The sequence below is a fragment of the Takifugu flavidus genome, chromosome 13, assembly GCF_003711565.1.
Source record: "Takifugu flavidus isolate HTHZ2018 chromosome 13, ASM371156v2, whole genome shotgun sequence".
Lineage (NCBI taxonomy): Eukaryota > Metazoa > Chordata > Actinopteri > Tetraodontiformes > Tetraodontidae > Takifugu > Takifugu flavidus.
Genome location: NC_079532.1, coordinates 12,571,380 through 12,583,271, shown reverse-complemented (window position 1 = coordinate 12,583,271; position 11,892 = coordinate 12,571,380). Strand labels below are relative to the sequence as shown.

The window sequence follows — 11,892 nt, the reverse complement described above, 5'->3', positions numbered from 1 at the left end:
ACCAATCAGCGAGCGACATCGCACTCGCAGTTCAGGCTCCTGATTGGTCCGTTGGTTCCTGCCACAGGAAGTGTAAGGGTGTGTTTCCGGGGGGAGGGTCTCTATCCGCTTCGAAGAACTTCCCCGAGGACGCCGGTGAGTTGTTCTGAGTAAATTTGGATTTTTAATTTGCGAATAAGCGTTGATTATTTTGTCGAATGACTAGTGTTAAGCGTTTCTCAAGCGCGGGGTTCATTGTGCCTTTTAAATGAACAAGTGGATTTTTTCTGGAAGGTGTCATTTCAAACTAACGGTACGCTACGTTAGCCTGTCTAATGTTGGTCTTCAACGCTGACTGCGGATAATAACGGTACTTATATCATAAAACTAACACAATATGACGAAGATAGCAAGTTTTGTTTTTCAGTGCGCGACTGAAAGACTATATAAAAACTGTCCAGATACGATAAAACGTGCAAAATTAAGGTAAATCTTTAAAGATACTAACAATTAATTATATTTAATTATATATGTCTTTTACTTTTATCAGTAGTATTACTCAAGTTTCACATTTATTTTGTTTAATGTGAACTGCATCCAAAATGACTGAAATCTAAAACATCTTGACAGATTTAGTTGTGGCTGCACATATCCATCATATGTTATCTCATCTCTAAATCTAAATTTTTGCATGGGAATCTTCCTGTTGGTGTTTTTCCTCATTTTTACAACAAAATCCCAGATGTTGCATCAGCTGAAGCAGATTAGCCTGTCATTGTACCACATAGCTGAAGTATGTGTGAGAAGGTTGTTAAATTGAATACAGCACTGGTGGGTTAAACCTGAATGTCCTTACTGAGTATTAACAGTATCATCTTTGGTTTTTTCCTTTTATCGGAACAGTGCTTGTTTACAGGATGGAGCTGCGGCCACTAGTTATGTGCTTTGCCCTCTGTGTGGTTTATGCCACCAGCAAACCCACCGAGAAGAAGGACCGTGTTCACCACGAGGACCCACTCAGCAACCTGGAACACGACGATGCCGAGAACTTCGACTACGACCACGAAGCTTTTCTGGGACAAGAGGAGGCCAAAACTTTTGACCAGCTCACCCCTGAGGAAAGCAAGGAGAGGCTCAGGTAACGTGTCGCTGACATTATTTACATCTGTGATTACAATAGCTGCTAAAATCTGATCACTTTCCTCAACAGGATGTTGGTGGAACGAATAGATGAGGATAAGGATGGATACGTTACAGTAGAGGAGATGAAGAAGTGGATCAAGCACGCTCAGAAAAAGTGGATCTACGACGACGTGGATCGCCAGTGGAAGAGCCATGACCTCGATGAAGATGGAGTGGTGTCATGGGAGGAGTACAAGAAAGCTACATATGGATATATTATGGGTATGCCTGTCTGTGCATGAAGAGGGTGATATACTGTCCTTATTCTGTCCTTATATTCTAACTTCTCGTTGTAGATGACTCTGACCCTGAAGATGGCTACAGCTACAAGCAGATGATGGCTCGTGATGAGAGGAGATTCAAAATGGCAGACCTTGACAGCGATATGAAAGCAAACAAGGAGGAGTTTACAGCTTTTCTCCACCCAGAGGAATATGACCACATGAAAGATATTGTTGTGCTGGTGAGTGGCACAATGTGATGAAATCCCTCTTCCAGAAACATTTTTTATCACTTCTTTGACTGCTCCTTTTCCTCCTACAGGAAACTATGGAAGACATTGACAAGAACGGAGATGGGTTAATTGATTTAGATGAATACATTGGTGAGATCCTATAGGCTTTCTTTTTATAAGCACCATCTGTTGTACTTACTGAGATAATATCTAAATATATAGCATCTGTGTTATTGTCAAACACTTCAGTAACAGATCTCCCCCTGTGTTAGGTGACATGTACAACCAGGAGGGCGACGCAAGAGAACCTGAGTGGGTGAAGACAGAGAGGGAGCAGTTTACCGAATTCCGAGACAAAAACAAAGATGGGAAGATGGACAAGGACGAGACCAGAGACTGGATCCTGCCCAATGACTACGACCACGCTGAGGCAGAGGCCAAACACTTGGTCTATGAATCAGATACAGACAAAGTACGGACTTTAGAACTTTAACATTTAACAAAAAAACCTGGATGATATGAGTTTACTGTTACATGATCATTGTGTTAACACATTCCCAAGGCTACATTACACGTGTAAATTGGCTTAAGGGATTCAACTTCAGGGCCAAAGTACTGACAAACTTTGTGTGTGTTTTACTATGCTAACAGATTCAGCCAGGTAAAGAGAAATAATTGGGTGTACCTCTCCATGTCTTCCTCTTGTATATTTAATATCATCAAACTTATATTCATCAGATTATTCTGTCAACAGGACGACCAAAGAAGAAATAACAAGTCTTATCAACGACTCGCACACAAATATACCAGCTTAACATCTGATGTTGATTTATTATAGGCAGAATAAACAATCCTAGCAGGCTTGTGTTCATAACCGCTAAATTAATAATCTGTGTCCTGACGGATGTTTGTTTTCCTTTTTTCAGGATAACCGTTTGACCAAAGAAGAGATCGTGGACAAGTACGACTTGTTTGTGGGTAGCCAGGTGACCAACTTTGGAGAAGCTCTCAGTCAACACGACGAGTTTTAAACATCCACCTGTCCCTAAAGACACTGTTTATCTTTCATACCATCTTATCCCTCCAGCGGGTGGAGTATTTTGAAATGAAATGAACTTGTTCAATCAAATTGGACAATAATTTATTGTATTTGTTTTTTCGAACATATCCTTTGGTTCACGCGTTAGCATTCTAAAGCGTACATGCTTGGCCAGTTTGTCACTGTGTTTAAGGTTCAGATATACATCACCAGCCTTACGTCGCTTCCACACGCCACGTTTTCCCTCTTTCGGGTCAAGCGAAGAACAATGTTGTCATTTTTGTATTTCTGGACAGGTTCATGTTAGTGAACTGCGATGGAACAAATTTACTCCTCTGGCTATATTACATGAAGAGTAAAGCTAATGTCTAGCCCGTAGAATTTGTTCTTCTCTGTCTGCCTAATGTAATCCACACTGCATACGTTAGCTTTCATGATTTCAATACGCTACAGCTGGGGGTGTATGAATAACTGTGTTTCAGTGATTATGAAGAGTTTTGGTGCAATAACGTCATCAGTAAGACCGTGCTGTTCGCCACACCGGTCCTCGAGACATCCAGGTAAACATGTACTCCCACCCCCAATCACGATCAAATTAGATGTCGGCGGTCTGCCCTCAAAGCTGCAACTGCCTTCTCACCGACACGTTTGCACGTGTGTTCGTGTGCATACGTACTGCACGCCTTCTCCCGTCTCCACGATGAGGCTGTTTCAGTTGATTCAGCAGAACTAACATCCATGGAAGACAAACTATAATCTCCATTATTTTGTAAGCAATTTGAAAATATATTTGTGACGTCACTACCACCGTTTATAACCACTGTAGATACCTATATCGTGTTTTTTTACAAGCTTACTGCAGTGACCACCCTTTAACTCGTGACTTGATGCAAGTCATTTGTAAGCAAACTGAGGACTCTAACAATCGGATCCAGTTTTTCTGTTATGTTTGGTTTGTTGAAAAATGTCTTAATAAAAACCAAATACGAAAAATATTGTATGTAATTGTACTACTTACAGATTTTTTTTCCCTCCACAAATTCTGTAGTAATTACCAAACTTCTGCTGAGTTAGTGTCAGGATGTTTCTATTGTCTTTTTTCCCAGGATAATCTGTTTCCTGTTTCCTTCCTGATGTCTTGGTCTTAATAACGTCAGCAAAGTCATTTCTTGATCATTTCTGCTTACGACGGCAAATATCTTCAGTTTCAAACTAGTGACCTCAATAGCAACACCATGATAACAGCAGTAGAACCTTTTCCTTTATTTGGAATCAGAACCTGATACGACCTTCAGGTAGCGTTGAGTTCACAAAATGTCCCTTCTGGATAACGAAATAACCGAAACAGCCACAGAACAGCGCTCAGACCTGCTTCCACCATAGACGTCCAACGCCAATGCATGCACACCAGCCAGTGTGTGGCAACTGGTGAAATCAAGAGGTCCTGTTACAAGAACTGAACACCTCCACATTCTTGCATATAGACTTAAAATCAAGGGAAGCAGTTAGATTCTCAGTGGTGACTTTTATTCAAACCATAACGCTCAAAAAAAGAGGCAGCTTGTTAATTAGGCGTAACAAACCAATTCAAGCTGCAACACGCCGTGATCATTCTTTACTTTTACCCTGCAGTTCAAGGGAGAATCCACAGTGACAGATAAGAATCTTATTATCGTTTGCATGTAAACGTTCACTTCATGATTGATAGTGTTGGATGTATCCTGTGTGCATGAGTGAATATTTATCTTTGGATTCTGAATTAAGGTTGCTATAATTGTTCATCTAGTCAAAAAAAGAACAAAAGTCAAAGTCAAAAATGAGCAGTTCTATGAGCTTCCTCTACTGTCTGTGTCCTTACATGTACGGTGGTTTTGCAGTGCAAATGGAACCGGCATCACGTTGTCTTTTGACAGTGATGTTTCTGCTACAGGCTGTGAGCTTCACCTCACCTCCTCCACTGTCTTTCGGCGCTCCGATCCTGCGATATTGCAGAGACGTCACTTACTAAAGGTCAGTAAATACGGATTACATCGCATCAGCGCTCTCAGAAGAGCCTCGTCCTCCATCTCAAAGTCATCCTCACCTTCGTCCCTCTTGTCTCCCACTTCGTCCCCCAGGAAACCATCGCCTGCTGTGCCCTCCGCCTCGCAGACATCCTGTGGGTTTACAGAGAGTGTCGAGGGCCTTCTGTCCTGAGTTGGGCTACCGGCACCTCCGGTCTCGGGCTCTGATTGGTCCCTTTCATCCAGGGATGTGGAGAACTCTCCCATCTCAACGCTCAGACTTATGGATGTTAGCTTGGGCGTTGCCAGAGGGGTGTCGATAGAGGACATGTCTATGTGTATCAGCGTGGCTTTTAAAGGTGAGTGGTCCGGTGTGGATGGGGGTGTACACAGCTGTCTGGGGAGAGGGGAGGGCTGATGAGGGGACTCAGGAGACGTCTTCATGCTGGGTTTGCAGAGAGGTTTTTCTATTTCTGCTGCGGCTATTCGGGTTCTGCTCCATGGAATGCTAGACTGAGAGGAGGGACTGGTGACAGGGTCAATCAGGTCATCATCGGGGGTTATTTCTGTGGGTTCTGAATCGAGACTGGTACAGGGGGTTCTTTCAGGTACAAAGGGCATTGAGTCTGGACTGGTGTTGGGTGGTGCCTCTGAGTCCGGGGATGAAGCAGCCTTTTCTCCTGGTGGTGGAGGAGGGCGTCTCACCTTCACAGTGGCTGAGTGAGAGCTGGGTGGACTGCAGGGGTGTTTGTTGGGCGCTGAAACGTTGTCAGTGGGGTTGTGAACAGTTTCCATCGCAGTCGTGTGGATTTCGGGTGTGGCAGTCATTCTGGGTGGCTCAGATCCAGGACCAGGCGGGAGGTCGTGAAGGGTGTACATGCCCGGTGTTTCTGGAAAGCTGAAAGAGGGATTGCAGGTTCCATATTCACCGTCGTACAGCGTTTCCCCCACGTGTGCCATGGTGTTACGGTGATTCGACTGGATTGGGCACAGGAATAAAGATAATGCAAGATCAACCATAGACAGAAGGTAAAAGAAAGACTTTGGTTCAGTCCAACATGTAGGGATTGAGGAGAAAGTGTAAACTTTGTGAAGGGAACTGAGGAAAGAAAAAAATGGAGTAAATTTCCATAGTACTAAGCACTAAATACTCTGCTAAAGTTGAGTTTTTTTGTAATACAGCTCAATTTCAGCAATTTCTGAAGCTCTGGCCCAAATCGTGTCTATCTGGCTGCTCATTTATAGTTAATAAGGGATACCATCTGTCATAACTTCTACCTTCTCAGAAAAGAGGACTATGATATACGTTACCATAATGTGGTTAAAAAAATGCCTTATCCTAAAAGCATAAATATCATAAACATGTTCGTAGTCAATGCAGTTGGAACTACAAGTTATCTTATTAGGTTTGTATGGTGTTAAAGGTCCCAGTTAAGGCATTTTTATGAGAACTCATTTGATGTGATTCAGTATTTAATGCTTCTCAGGCACTTAATTTCTTTTAAGTATCTGTATTTATGATATTATTGTAAATAAATAGATTATATAAATTGACCGCTGACTTTTGGTAGACCCTGGACAAGAAAAACAGAAGGACGATTATTATAAGCTTCTGTAGAAGATCAAACACTCACCAGTTGGAACCATCGTAAGCTCTGTGGGAGTGAGAGCGGGAGAGAACATTTCAGTTACTCTTCATTCAGCAACAAGCTGAAAATACCAGAGATTAACTTCTGACCACATTTGGGTGTTTGCCCTGGGCCACGCAGCCCCTCTCCAGCGGGTCCCTCTTTCCCCGGTGCTTCTTCTTCAGCCACATCACCATGGAAACGATACACCCAAGAATAGTCAGGAAGACCGTGCAGAGGAACAACGCTTTCCCCAAAGTGCAGCTGAACTTGCGCTCCTCTGCCAGTGCACTGTAGGGAACTGCAGTTGACAGAGACAGGAACTTTATCAACCCCAAGCTGAAATCTGCCACCGCTCTGGACGTGAGGGCGTCTCCGTACCCAGTTGCCCTTCAGCCAGCACTTCCACCACCACAATGGCGAAGGCGGCATCACCCGATTCCTGATCGACAGCCATGACCTGCAGAAACATTTCACTGTTGCTTTTTTTTTTAGATCACACCTTGTTGTCTTTACTCAGACTTAGGGAAACTCACCTCCAGTACATGTTTCTGGCTTGGTTTGAGTTTATTGGTCTTGGCAATCAGAAGACCCTCCTGAGTGATTCGGTAGATGGATGTGTAGTTTGATGTCAGAGTGAAGCTGAAGTGGATCATGGGATTGGAATCCTGTTACATTTAGAAAAAGGTGGCAGGTGAAGCAGAGTCGTATATATCACCGATGAGCAGTTCTCTTTTGTGTTCGTGGTGTGTGTACATGGTTAAAGTCTCCATCTTGCACATGCAGCTTAAGGACTTTGCCGCCGTAGGTGTTGACCAGAGAGGCACCGGTCTTCCCCGTGCTCACAAAGCCTCGATATTCAGCATTCTGGAACTCTGGATGAAAATGGTTCACCGCCAGAACTCGGACCAATACCGTGGCAACGGTGTACTTCCTGGGGTCGTCGACCTGGTATGCCTAGCAGGACAAAGAGAGAAGGTCATGAAGAGCTGCAGGGTGAGTCTCTTTTCCTCACGCTGGTGTTAAAGTACCATGATGTTGAGGTGCAGCCTCGGAGTGGTCAGTCTGTCGCTGACCCCTCGCGTGAGTCTCATCTCCCCCGTCTCTCCGTCCAACCGGAAACGCCCGTCGTCATCTCCTGAAACGCGAGCACAAATGTTGTGTTTTTATGCAGGCTCGTAAACACAGAGCATCTGAAGCACAAACTTGGCTGCTGTGTGTGGAACCTGAGAGAATGGCATAGCTGATGGGAGACCTCAGCCCGCTGTCTCCATCTACTGCATGAATGGGACCCGGAGAGAAGTCCAACACAATGTCCTGCAAGGTGACACACAGCTGTCAATCATCGCCTGTGCAGGAACATACATACATAGTTACATACAACATACATACAGTATATACATGGTTATCGCAAGTGCTATTTGGGGTGCGTTATGCCCCGTATCAGTGAATACATGTGCACACTGTATACAAACAGTTTCTTTTAAAACCTATATGGGTTCAATATGTATGTACACATACAGTGTATATGTATAAGCCATACAGTTTGTCATGCTGCGTATGATTGAAGTACATTCAAATACATAAAGAGAATATGTGTGTAAATTATTTATATTTTGCTCTATATGAATGCATATGGTCCATATGATACATAGTACATGGAATGATTGTGTATTGTAAGTTTCATGGGACAACGTATAATTATTATTAATTTTAACAATATTATATATTGTGCATGTTTGAGAAAAAAAAGGTAGATAAAAACATCTATAAATTCAAAAAGGTCGAAAAAGGTCGATAAAAACATCTATAAATGCATATACAGTGTAAGTATTTCTTAATACTATCTATAAATATAAACATATGTCGTCCATCACTGTGTAATCTATACAGGGTCATGAAGGCGGAGCCACTATCAGTGGCATATAGATGGGATGCAAACGCTCTCATATTTAGTACTATTAACTATGTGCAATTTAGAGTAACTAAGAAATCCATATAAAAATGAGAAAAATCCTCAAATTTTCACTGACATAAGTGGGAAATGAATCCAGAACCAGGACCTATATGTTTCCCACATATTTCATCATTTACCATTGCTCTTGAAGCTGTTTTCATATATAATTTGAGCAGATATGACATATGTTTGTCTTCTGTGTACGTACACATATTCAGTGAATTCAAATTCCATGTGGGTAAAACACATATATTTATTTTCATATATGCGATGCAGATCTTTGTGCCCTCTAAAGATGTTATATGTGAATTAAACTAGACTTGATATTGTTGAGTAATTGTGTCCAGGTTCTTAGTTTAATCAAGTGACTGTAACTGAGGGATATCTAGCTGTGACCTCTTCGCCCTCCGTGACGTTGACCGTGTAGACGGGACTGGTGCAGATACGTCTGGTCTCATCCTCAAAGAGCAGCATGCAGGGCAGGAACTGGGGGTACTGGTCATCTCCATCCAGGACTATGATGCTGACATTGGTGCTGGTGTTGAAGTGCTCCTCCGTGTACATTTCCTGACAAAAAAGGAAAAAGCTGTGATCAAACAAGGCTGATCGGCTCTTGTGCGGTCATCAATGGTGACCACGTGAACGCCCCTTTGATGGTTTTTATTCATGAAAACGTGCAGAGCTTACTGAGGCATGGATGGTAACAGCCAGCTGGTTTTTGGCCTCATAGTCGAGGGGTTTGGACAGGATCACCTCGCCGCTGTTTGGGAGTTCAATCTTGAAATATTCTGCATCAGGCTACCAAATGCACACAGGTATAAATGATTGCATATACGTGAGTGTTGCCCCTGTAATCAGACCAGAGACTGGAACTCACTGATGTCTGATCAATGGAGTAAATGATCTTGTCATTATCTGGATCATTGGCCTGGACGCTGAAGACAACAGTGTCCACAGGAGTCAGCTAGAAACAGAGCGAGAGACAATTTCCCTCAATTTAATTCAACTTTATTTATATAGCATCTATTAGAATCAGAATGTTCTCTAGGTGCTTTGAGCCTGACCCATAAAACAAGCAAGAGCAGCAGGAAAATCTCTCTTTTAACAGGAAGAAACCTTGAGCAGGACAATGTGGCGTCTGATTAGCCAGTAAAGGAGAAAGAAAAGGTGAGATAGAGAGAATCTTACCTCACTTAGGGGAACAGTGAGCTCAGCTCTGTCCTCAAACACAGGGAAATTATCATTCGCATTGAGAATCTCCACCATGATCCTATATGTGCTCTGAGACAATGAAATTGGAATGAGGGAGGTCACACTGAAGTATTGCGGGTAATAAATGAGGCGCAAAGCATACCTGAATCATGTCATTCTCATGACACCTCAGTGAGGCCATGAGGATCGGACCCTGCGCCTGTTGAGCAGAGTGAAAAAAAAGTATTACACATTGCTATTTCTGATGTGTTCTAGTTAGATAATCAAGGTAAATTAAATAGTATATATTTGGCAAGAAACGATCCTTCAAGTAGCAGTGTTGGAGCTCTAAAACCTATTTAAAGAGACTGAGAAATGGGGATAGTGCTTGTTAATCTGGCTGACCCTTTAGTAGCTGCCAGGAAGGACAGCCAGTGGGGAAGAGGATATGATACTGAGTTCTTTTGAAGGACAAGGCTAAACTTAGCCACAACCCCAGACTTTGGCAGAATGATCTAAATCCAACGACACAGGTATTAATCTTGAAATAAGTTAAACTAACGAACAGCTGCACACATTCCAACCTTACCTGCTTATTTATTTGAGTGTGAACTAACTATTCTTTCTCATTATTCTAGTGGTGTTTTACCTCTCGGTCAAGGACCTTCTCAGCTGACGCGTTCAGCCGGATGCTGCTGTCCTCCAAGAAGAACCAATCCGCATCCTTTCCATCCAGGCTCCACCAAATACCCTCCACCATGGGCTCAACCATGAGTTCAGCCACAACGTCTCCATAACGACTGTTTTCTCTGATGCTTCCGTACACGTCCTGGCCATCCATGCACCCACCCCAGCCTGACATTCCTGTGCAAACCCACATGCAGAGTGGTCAAAAACCAGTGGATTCTGCCACGATCATCCTTGAAGTGATGGCGTGCTAAAGTTGTACCTGCGGCTGTGCGCAGACACCAGAAGGCCGCCAGCAAACAGACGAGGACTTTGGCTTTGGAGATGCTACTTTTTGTTTCGGTAAGGGCCATTTCTGGGCTCACTTGGGCCTCAGGAACCACTGAATGATGTCTTCAGAGAGCAATAACAAACAAATACACTCAGCATTACCTCTAAGGGCAGCCAGAGACGCACCTTTATTCTGTGCCTCGATAGCACCTCATCTGAGAATAATCATAAGGGTTAGACTCTCTCTTAACGATCAAGCACTAGCTTAGACACCCTCCGCTTTGTCCTGTAATTCCCTTAAATCCCCCTTAAGTGGGTCTCTGCTTGGCTTTCACTCGTCAGACCAGCAAAACATTAGCTTCTTGTTCTTCTGTCTCTCTGGGCTCATGTCTTTTAATAATAGATGTCCTGCAAACCTGAGGTCAACAGGCAAAATGTAGGCTTAATGTGAGATGATCGTGGTCGTGAATCACTCACCTGACGTACCTGTTGGTGTCAAATCCTCTGAAGCTTCTCCGTCGGCACCCATATCCTCCTGACTTGTTATGGAGGCAGCATTGCTGACTGCTCCCACCCTCAAACGCTGCTAAGAATGAGAGCCATGTTTACAGTAATGATCAAAGAGAACGGTGGCTAACAGAGGCCTCACACACAAACACAAACACACACAAGCATCCGGCCTACATATGTTAAAATGCAGACAGCAGCTTATGGTGTGTATCCTGGGATAAATGTCAGCTCAGAGGCTAAAGCCCGAAGGCGGGGCTTACCTGGACAGGGACAGAGATGGAGGCGTGCAGGTCCTGATGGCGAGGTCACAAGTGAGTTCAAGAGATTTGTTTGGAACAAAGACACCCGACCTTGATGAACTGATCAACAAGCAGTCGGTGGTCAAGAGTCAAGCATAAATACTGATGTTCTTTTTCTTGTCATGTTTTAAATGCATTTTTCAGTGCTTGTCAAGCATTCTGCAGTTTTTCAGCATATGTGCGCACAGTTACACAGCTCGTGTCTGTTGGATTTGGACAATTAACTAATGAGGCCTCGGCCTCATAGTGGATTAACTATCAAAGATTGGCTGCGTCATCTGAAGATTAACCCACATTTATTTTTTTGTATTTGTCAAGCACACACACACACACACACACACACACACACACACACACACTCAGCCATCAGCAGAAGACAGAAGACATTTTTTCGGATCGTCCAAACGTTGAAAAAACAGATGTTGCTGACTAGTCATGGCCACTAGATGTCACTAGAAATTCGGTTAAAAATAGAATTATATATTTGTTCGTACAGTCTATATAGGTATTCCCAACCTGTGATCACCTATATGTCTGTTAAATACAGATAAAGCCATAAACTACTTGGATATGTCTCACATCCATTCTATCCTCCACATTGAGCAATTAGGGCACAAATGGAAACGGGCGTTTGAATGAGCATTAAAAGCAATATGGAACCAACAGCTAAAAACTGTTCTAAATTGCATTTAG

The 11,892-nt window shown here is 43.2% G+C and overlaps 2 protein-coding genes across 6 annotated transcripts; one reads left to right on the top strand and one right to left on the bottom strand.

Moving 5' to 3' along the window:
* The first annotated feature begins 48 nt into the window (after positions 1–48).
* Positions 49–3,647, top strand: calub (calumenin b). Of its 3 annotated transcripts, none has more exons than XM_057051822.1 (7): positions 49–135; positions 883–1,117; positions 1,190–1,383; positions 1,458–1,624; positions 1,705–1,765; positions 1,888–2,087; positions 2,542–3,647. In XM_057051822.1, exons 2-7 carry the CDS (start codon positions 897–899, stop codon positions 2,644–2,646), a joined length of 948 nt encoding a protein of 315 aa, XP_056907802.1. In that variant the 5' UTR covers positions 49–135; positions 883–896; the 3' UTR covers positions 2,647–3,647. The 3 variants fall into 3 exon arrangements, with proteins under 3 accessions (XP_056907802.1, XP_056907804.1, XP_056907803.1); XM_057051824.1 differs by lacking the exon at positions 49–135 and adding an exon at positions 150–292; XM_057051823.1 differs by lacking the exon at positions 49–135 and adding an exon at positions 325–349.
* Positions 3,648–4,159: 512 nt separating this feature from the next.
* LOC130535997 (cadherin-related family member 5) lies at positions 4,160–11,489 on the bottom strand. Of its 3 annotated transcripts, XM_057051548.1 has the most exons (17): positions 10,868–11,489; positions 10,383–10,513; positions 10,083–10,297; positions 9,597–9,653; positions 9,431–9,523; positions 9,120–9,206; positions 8,930–9,040; positions 8,639–8,809; positions 7,512–7,602; positions 7,317–7,423; positions 7,042–7,242; positions 6,822–6,953; positions 6,667–6,745; positions 6,396–6,586; positions 6,292–6,312; positions 4,738–5,635; positions 4,160–4,632 (listed from the first exon to the last, which is right to left on the bottom strand). In XM_057051548.1, the coding sequence occupies exons 2-17, from the start codon at positions 10,471–10,473 to the stop codon at positions 4,595–4,597; spliced, it is 2,583 nt and encodes an 860-aa protein (XP_056907528.1). In that variant the 5' UTR covers positions 10,474–10,513; positions 10,868–11,489; the 3' UTR covers positions 4,160–4,594. The 3 variants fall into 3 exon arrangements, with proteins under 3 accessions (XP_056907528.1, XP_056907526.1, XP_056907527.1); XM_057051546.1 differs by having other exon boundaries at positions 4,160–5,635; XM_057051547.1 differs by having other exon boundaries at positions 4,160–5,635; positions 10,877–11,489.
* Between the last annotated feature and the right edge of the window lie 403 nt (positions 11,490–11,892).

What these genes read in the sequence shown, in the direction of transcription:
- calub (XM_057051822.1), top strand. Translation starts at nt 897, where the DNA reads ATGGAGCTGCGGCCACTAGTTATGTGCTTTGCCCTCTGTGTGGTTTAT. An exon ending in GAAAGCAAGGAGAGGCTCAG is followed by an intron (nt 1,118 to 1,189) that starts GTAACGTGTCGC and finishes TTTCCTCAACAG; the next exon opens with GATGTTGGTGGAACGAATAG. An exon ending in TACATATGGATATATTATGG is followed by an intron (nt 1,384 to 1,457) that starts GTATGCCTGTCT and finishes TTCTCGTTGTAG; the next exon opens with ATGACTCTGACCCTGAAGAT.
- LOC130535997 (XM_057051546.1), bottom strand. Translation starts at nt 10,473, where the DNA reads ATGGCCCTTACCGAAACAAAAAGTAGCATCTCCAAAGCCAAAGTCCTC. An exon ending in TCACTGTTCCCCTAAGTGAG is followed by an intron (nt 9,207 to 9,430) that starts GTAAGATTCTCT and finishes CTCTGTTTCTAG; the next exon opens with CTGACTCCTGTGGACACTGT. An exon ending in AGGGCAAACACCCAAATGTG is followed by an intron (nt 6,313 to 6,395) that starts GTCAGAAGTTAA and finishes TCACTCCCACAG; the next exon opens with AGCTTACGATGGTTCCAACT.